The sequence below is a fragment of the Xenopus laevis genome, chromosome 8L (genome assembly GCF_017654675.1).
Source record: "Xenopus laevis strain J_2021 chromosome 8L, Xenopus_laevis_v10.1, whole genome shotgun sequence".
Taxonomy (NCBI): Eukaryota; Metazoa; Chordata; class Amphibia; order Anura; family Pipidae; genus Xenopus; species Xenopus laevis.
In genome coordinates this window covers 32,265,640-32,273,746 of record NC_054385.1, presented here as the reverse complement: position 1 = coordinate 32,273,746, position 8,107 = coordinate 32,265,640, and the positions used below count along the sequence as shown (strand labels likewise).

At 42.9% G+C, this 8,107-nt stretch overlaps 1 protein-coding gene across 1 annotated transcript; it reads left to right on the top strand.

Moving 5' to 3' along the window:
• The first annotated feature begins 3,660 nt into the window (after positions 1-3,660).
• LOC121397289 lies at positions 3,661-6,955 on the top strand. Its single transcript, XM_041573900.1, has 9 exons — positions 3,661-3,771; positions 4,124-4,193; positions 4,298-4,337; positions 4,456-4,543; positions 4,636-4,686; positions 4,958-5,017; positions 5,263-5,333; positions 5,721-5,914; positions 6,945-6,955. Exons 1-9 carry the CDS (start codon positions 3,739-3,741, stop codon positions 6,953-6,955), a joined length of 618 nt encoding a protein of 205 aa, XP_041429834.1. The 5' UTR covers positions 3,661-3,738.
• Positions 6,956-8,107: the final 1,152 nt, after the last annotated feature.

Below are 8,107 nucleotides of genomic sequence, written 5' to 3'. Positions count from 1 at the left end.
CAAGTTTTTTCCCCCCACAGGTTGAATTCTCCTTTAAGGGGTTCAAAAAGTAAGCACAGAAAGCTTAAGAGGAGCTAGAGAACCGAGTTAAAGCCCTACAGGATGAGCTGGCTGTCCACCAAGTTTAGCCAATTGCAAACAGCGCAGGAACAACTCAATATTCTTGATTTTGAGAGCAGGCAGGGAGAATGCTAGCGCACCTGGATAGAGTACAGACAACTACCCTGCCATTACCCTACTAAAACTCCCCACTAGAGAACTAACAACTGACCCAACCCGCATTCAACAAAACTCTAACAGACTTCTATGCCTCCCTATATAGCTCCAGGCTCAGCAAAAACCACCTGGGAAAAATACACCAATTCCTGGACTCCCTTAACTGTCACAAACTTTCACCTGACCAAGTGCAAATTCTCACTGGTGTATAGAAGTATCCAGGAGTATATGAACAATAAGTCTGAGTTCAAGTGCCAGGTAGCCTGGGAAGCGGAGGGCGACAACCTGACATATACACAATGGCAAGAGATACTTTAGATGTAAAATCCTACAGCTTTATCTTGTGTATAGGGCTAATCATACCCAAGAAAAGTTGCACAGAATAAACTCGGGAGCTCTCACCACTATGCCTTTGCTGCAAACAGCATATTGCAGTTTCACACCCTTTTGGAATACCCAGCACTCCAAAGATACTGGGAATAGTCTCTACCCTAAATGAATACTTACCTGAGAAGGTCGCTTTAGACTAGGGATGCACCGAATCCAGGATTCGGCCTTTTTAAACAGGATTCGGATTGTGCCGAATCCTTCTGCCTGGCCGAACCCGCGTATGCAAATTAGAGGCGGGGAGGGAAATCGCGTGACTTTTTGTCACAAAACAGGAAAGTAAAAAATGTTTTCCCCTTCCCACCCCTAATTTGCATATGCAAATTAGGGTTAGGATTCAGTATTCGGCCAAATCATTCAAGATGGATTCGGGGGATTCAGCCAAATCCAAAATAGTGGATTCGGTGCATCCCTACTTTAGACTCTATGGCCTACATCCTGTCTATAAGGCTTTGAAAAGCCAACAGCCCTGCCATTGTTTGCTTGCTAACCCAAGGAATTTCTGCTAATGTATTTCCTATACAAATTAGTCTGTACCATACCATATGCCTGTATAAATTGTACATCCAAAAACCCCAACCCTCATCCTAGAACACCCACTGAACGCCAATAGCTTAATTATATGGCACCAGCTAAACAAAAACTGTTCACTGGCTCCACATCCATCACCGCTGACCCCAATAAGAAACAATACTGACTACTTACCTGGGATTGAGATAAAGGATACAAAACTGTTTTTGGGCTCCAGAATCTTCAATCGAGGCACCTTCTAGGCACGGAAAAAGACCATATCCCCATGTTCCTAAAAAACAAAGAAAGCAGTGAGTTGGGAACAAGTGGAGGTACCTACAGCTGAAACGTTATATCAATAGAAAATACTGTGTACCACTAACCAGCTTTGAAACATATAGCGCTATGAATACACGTCACAGACTCTTTCTAACGTACAGGGTCCTGTTGGAACTCAAACCCCCCAACTAACCCAACTGTACTAAGTCTTGGGAAATGGACTCAAACCACAATCCCTGAGCAAGATTGGCTGGACATATTCCAAATAATCACAAAATGCTCAATAAGCAATAAATACAATTGTAACCCCCATCTCTACCTGAAGAAGGGATCCCCTACAAGCAAAGGCCCCAACCGGTTGTACCAGACTAAGCAACAGCAGAAGCACTGATTGATACCATGGCTGATGAATGAATGGATCCAACAAATATGGCAGCGCAGTAACTGAAGTAACTGCAGTGATTCAATAGGCCACACATACAAAGCAATGTTCTGTGTACTTAATAGGCTGTGTATGTAGTGCACATCTAATTAGAAATAAATGCCATATAAACCTCACTCATCAACAAGGGACACTTCCCCTTTAAGAGCAGGGAACAGAGGTGACTTTCCACATGGGGATTTGACAGTTGGTTTAGTCCGTTGGTTGGCACTGTGGTGAGAGGTAAGCAAACTTTCCCTCTGGGCATTTTTTGCCAATTAACCCTTATTTTAGTGCAAAAAGAGGGGGAATTGGGGCGATTTTCTGCCCCCCCAGGCTAGCGGGTGTTGTGCCTCTCACTGATTTTAGTGAATTTAGAGATTTTCCCCTAACATGTGTTTGGGAGATGCCTTTACTCTTAGTGTTGGTTGGGAGACACAGACCCTGGATTTGGCAATTAATGCAGGACTGTCGGCAGATATTCACATTATCTACTGAAGGTAACATTTGGGGACCCCTGTACCACAACATAAGCTGATAAATTAGTGTTCCCAGTATTGACAGGCTCCTTAGAGATTTGCCCTTTGCCCCCTGGGTGTATGATGTGCCCTGCTCTTATGTACCAACATTGTAGCTAAATACATGTTCCCTTTATACAAGTCTGGAACTAGCAGATGCAAGTGCCATGGGGACAGGCGGGGGTGATAGCAAATAAGTGGAGGACATATAGCAAGGTCCCATAGAAGAGAGGAGACTTCACCCTAGGGATTTGACAGTTAGTTTAGTCCGTTGGTTGGATCTGTGTTAAGTGTATATTCTATCTGAGAGATTTTCTGACAAATAACCTTTACTATAGTAAAAGAAAGACGGGGAAAAGGTTGGGTGATGCCCACAGACTAGCAGATGTTGCTCCTCTCCCTGATTTTAGTGAATTTGGAGACTTTTCCCATAAAATGTGCTTGGGAGATGCCTTTAATGTTAGTGCTGGTTGGGAGACACAGACCAGGATTTGGCAGTTATTCAGGGCTTTCAGCAAATTGACTGTGTGAGGAAACTTCCAGCATTCTAGAACTGAGGCCCAGTACCTGCTAGAAGTGACACAAAGCTCAAGTTTAGGGGAAAATAGATCTCTGCCTTCCTCTGTATTATATAGGAAATATTAAGTACTAAATTCATTAACTTGTCTTTTTATTCTCTTTTCTATACAGATTGCTACGGTGCTTTTCCTGCATTTTTGGACAGCGACTTCTGTGCTTCACACCTGCCTAATAACACCTGGGTTTTTTTGGCTTCTCCATTGTTCAGTTAATAACATCTTCATCTGAACAGTGTAAGAGAGAGCCAGGGGTTCCTTAGGGAAGGCCCCCCTCGGGGTGGCCCGGCCTTGTGCCGCCCCCTTTTTTTCCCCCTTAGGAGAATCTTCTTTAAGAGGTAATCTTGCAAATTCAACAGCACTTGATTTCTTCTTCAGCGAGTCTGTCCTAAATTCACTTGGGGGGTGGAGTCCCACGTGGCTTTGTGCATATGAGCCCATACAGTTACTGTATATGGGATTTATAAGAAGCAAATCCATCAGCAGCATTAATAATGGGCTTTTATCATTGAGTGGAACAATGTTTCATATAAATGGGGGAATACAGATAAGGAAATAAATGGATGGCCTGCCTTTTAGTTAACTTTTAGTATGTTATAGGATGGCTAATTCTAAGCAACTTTCAATTGGTCTTCATTAACATTTTTAAAAGCTGCTGAAAAAAAAGCTAAATAACTCAAAAACCACAAACAATAAATGATAACCGAATGAAAATTGTCTGAGTATATCACCCCTCTACATCATACAAAAAAATAATTTAAAGGTGAACAAACCCTTTAACTGTGACTTCATTTTGCCTGATTATGTCCATTTGTCCTTTTAGATTTCGACGATGGAGAAATCATTGAGAAATCCATCTCTCAAGGTAATGCCTGTGTGTTAAAAGTTCCTCTCTCATCTGAACTGGTGTTTCCCTTTCACCCTTCTATATAAGCTCTCCATAAGCAGCTGGCTGGCTGTCTGCACCATTTCCTTTATACATATAGGTGGGAGCTGCCATACCATTTGCATCTGTGCAGGTAGAACAGACATCCAGGGAATCCTATCACTATGTTTATTTCCTTTTCAGAATACAATGTCCTTATTCCTGGCATGTTTGCCCCATAGAAACCCCAAACCCTTTTCTGTCTCTACTCTCCTCAGAGCGAGACTGACTATGAGCAGCATTTAGAGCCCTTTAGTATTCTGTCACTAATGCTCTTTCCTTTCACTTACAGACGCTGTACTCCGTCCTGAAGAACTTCAGGGAGGAATATACAGACTTTGAGGCCCTTGCCTCTTATTACGGTAAAATCCAATATTCTTTATCAGTTCCTAATGTTTTTAGTTTTATTATATGTGAATTTTCACCCTTTAGCTCAGTATTTAATGGAAATGTGTTTTTTCTGCAGAAGATCACTACCAGGACCAAAACAGCAAGAACCTCAACCTGTAAGTAAAACATAAATGGACATGTTGGGAATCATTTGCTATTGCCCCGGGGCTAATTGCAAGGGCAATAAGGCTGGAAAATATTTTATTAATGCTCAGTGGTATTTTTCCTTTTCAGAAAACACTTCCTTCTTACGTGTATTGAGGACCCGAGGATGAGGGCTAAGGAGAACATTGCCCAATACAGTTTAATGCTCGACTCACTGGTATGTAATGCAGAATAGAGGTTTTGATAAATAGGGAACAAATGATATTAGATTGCCAGCTCTTATCTCACGCTTCTTTCTTTATGTTACAGGAAGTGCTCAAGAGGGAACGTGCCTCCCTCAAGAATGCCAAGCTGCCTCCTGTAAGTGTCACTAGTATATTATTATTATAGGAGAGGTTATTATTCACTGTGTGTCTCTATAATAATTAAGAACAATATTATTTATTCTATCTCCTGCTCCCCTGGGAGGAGGGGGGGCATCTAAAGTCAACCATCCAAGTGACATTTTCACCAGCAATAAAAATGGGGTTATGCACAGACACTGCGTAGAGTTTTATTACAAGGGGCCACATGGGCACAATATTGGCATTGGTACAAAGAAGCGCTTAACACTGACTCTCTTCTTCCACAGGGTCATCCAACACGACTGCAAAACCGGAGGCAGAACTATGAGTATCTGCGGCTGCAGAATGTAAGTTCACCTGGACAACTGTACATTGGGGTGATTTGGGGGCGAACTGGTTTTTCTCCCAATGATGAGAAAAGGCTGATGCTCATAATTACAATGCCTCAACATCAACTGCCGGCGGGGAATCCCACACCCTCACTGCCCTCAGCATATAAAGGTACTATTAGCAGCACACGTACAGGCATAATCCTAATTGTCTCCATTCTTTCCTCTTTGCTCCTATCCTTGTGCCTCCCCTGTGCTGACAGACCATCAAACATCACTTTCGGCATTTCCACATCGAGCTCTTGAGGGAGCAGAAGCTGCGGGAAGCTGCTGGGTATGTACTTTGCAATTACCACTTTCAATTACAGTTACTGGCACATAACATATTCAAAAAATAGATGTTTTCTCATAGCTCTGGGTGCTTTGGCCATACTAATAATAAATAGCACAGAAACTTGTGGAACTTTTTTAGGTCCCTACAACCAAAGCACCTATCTCCGCATGTATCACTGCGTGAAACCCAGCATGGAACTTTCTCAGCTCAGTAACTGCCCAATGTGTTACAGTAGGGACAGGTGTGTAGAAGGTACAATGTTACTACTTAGGTACAAGTCTATCTGGCTATTTTAATCCTCCAGTGATCAGAATTGTAGTTGCAATACTTTGGAAACAAATGACAATAATGACTCAATATTTTACATGTTCTTCCCTTCAAACCTAGTAAGAAACAAACGCACAAACAAACTCCTGCAGCTAAAGAAAAGGAGTATGGAGCCACTGCAGCAGCAGAAGAGGGAGCCCTTGCCTCACAGGGGAAAGAAGGAGCAAAAGAGAAAGAAGAGGAGGAAGAAGCAGCTCCTGGAGAAGTACAGCAAGCTCTTGAAGAGAATGAGAAAGAGGGAGCAGAAGAAGGAGGTCCTGCAGAAGATCAAGCCCCTGCAGTGGAGGAGAAGATGGAGGAGCAATCTCCTGCAGTGGAAGAACAGGCAGGAATGAAGAGGAAAAGAAATGAAGAGGAAGATCCAGCAGCGGAGAATAAAGAAGAGCGAGTAGATGGAGAAGAAGCTCCTCCGGAGGTAGAAAGGCTGACCCTCCGAAAACGGCCAAGGAAGGACTACAGAGGATTTAGGTAATGTATCTAATTATTGGCTGTTGCTTTTCATCTGCAGATGCCCCATGTTGGCCAGTGCAACTCTATTTCACTTCCTGCTGTTCCAATCATATGGGCTCTCTGCCCGAATGAGTAGAATAAAAGAATGGCGGCCACAGTGGGTATGGCTCCTTCTACACTCACGTGCTGATCGGTCATGGTGCGTAACTGCTAGGCGGGTGTAGGGGTGCCTTTAGGTTGTGCCAGGTACTCTGGGTAAGAATCTGGCCAAGACTACAGATATCAGTTCTGATTCTCTAGTAGGCCAATGAGGGGAGAGGTAGGTAACTCTGATAGGACTGCTGTAGCACTGGCTCACATATCCACCTTTGGGAATGGGTTTCTCATTGGAATCAAGACTGGCACCAGGTGATCAATATAAAATAAAAGGTGCCATGCCAGGTAGTGGATATGCTGTAATTAATTTTTATTTTAACAATTTCTAAACTTTTTCTTTTCAGCATTCCACCAGAAGACTCTTCAGACTGTTCTGCTGCCACCGACGCAACCCTGCTCCTTGCATGCCTTCTGTGGCTGTTTGTGCATATCTGTGTGTTTGTGTGTGTCTATGTGTGTCTGTGAGTGTTTGTCTATGTTGTGTGTGTCGTGTCTAGCCATGATCCAGGGTAAAAACGACTGCCGTTTGAAGGAGTCAGGAAGAAATTTTTTACCCTCAGTTCAAATTGGCCAAGTGCTGGGGTTTTTTGCTCCTCTGGATCATCAGCTGTGATTATTGTTGATCCCAACCAATGAATGGAGTATTTAAATCAATAAATCTCCTGTTCCCACCAACAGGTTTCCCATAAACATGTCTCTGTGTTTTTAATTGAATAACTATGGTGGAATAATGAAGGGGAGGGTCTCCTGTGCCTCATTCTGCTTAAGGTGACTGACCAATTGTGTGTGTGGGATGTGCGTTTTGTGTATCTAAATAATACCGCTGGGGCTGATGAACATCTGCAAGTGCAGAACAGGGTTGGGTAAAACTGTGTGGTGTTGCTCAAAGATGGGTTTAATTGAAGAACTGGAGGTTTAATAATCTCTGCAGGTGAGTTGCTGCTGTGGGACTGGGTTAATATGTACATGATGGGGCTGAAATACACAGAGATAAGGTCATTCTACCTACTATAGTATTATTCATATGAAACTCTAATGATTTGGAATGTATTAAATATTGCTTTACTCAATAGGCCACAATCCAACAGCATTTCTAAGCATTGTGCCCCATTGATACTATAACAGGCATTTAATAAATGGATATGCTTGATATAGGGGGGATGTTTATGATGGAATTTGTTTTAGGTAACTCTCTGTACAGGTTATGAGAAGCTTTTGTGGTGGTAGTGGTGGTGGGGGTCCGGCTAATGGACAGAGAAGCATTACATTCCTTCTCACCCCCACACAATCCCCTCTAAGGCCGACTGTAAGCAGAATTAACTCCTGTAGCAAACACAGTACTCCACATTCAGATCTCCATGGACTTTGTCAACAAAATGCATGAGGTAAAACAGGAGACCAATGAGACTATGGGGTCCTATGATGTTACATCTCTTTTCACGTGCATACCCACATCTGAGATAATTGGAAGGCAGTTAAAAGACAATTGGGCTCATTTATCAACACCCCATGGCAGTTACCTATAGCAACCAATCAGTGATTAGCTGTTTAAAGCCAGCTGCAAGCAGAACAATGAATGCAGTCATTTGAATGGGTTAATGGGCAAATTTGCCCAGTGTTGATAAATGACAATGTGTGTAAGGAACTTCTTTGACTTACCTGGAAGGGGTATCTGTTCCTGCAAGCATTGCTGAGATCAGTGATCACAATCTCGCCACCTTTAACCCGAGCCAAATCAATGGCACCACGGAAAGAGAGTATTTTCTGGAAAGGAAAGGACAGTATACAGTATAAGTATAAAGGAACATACTGGGGGAGCTGGTACTGTGTATTATTTGGCA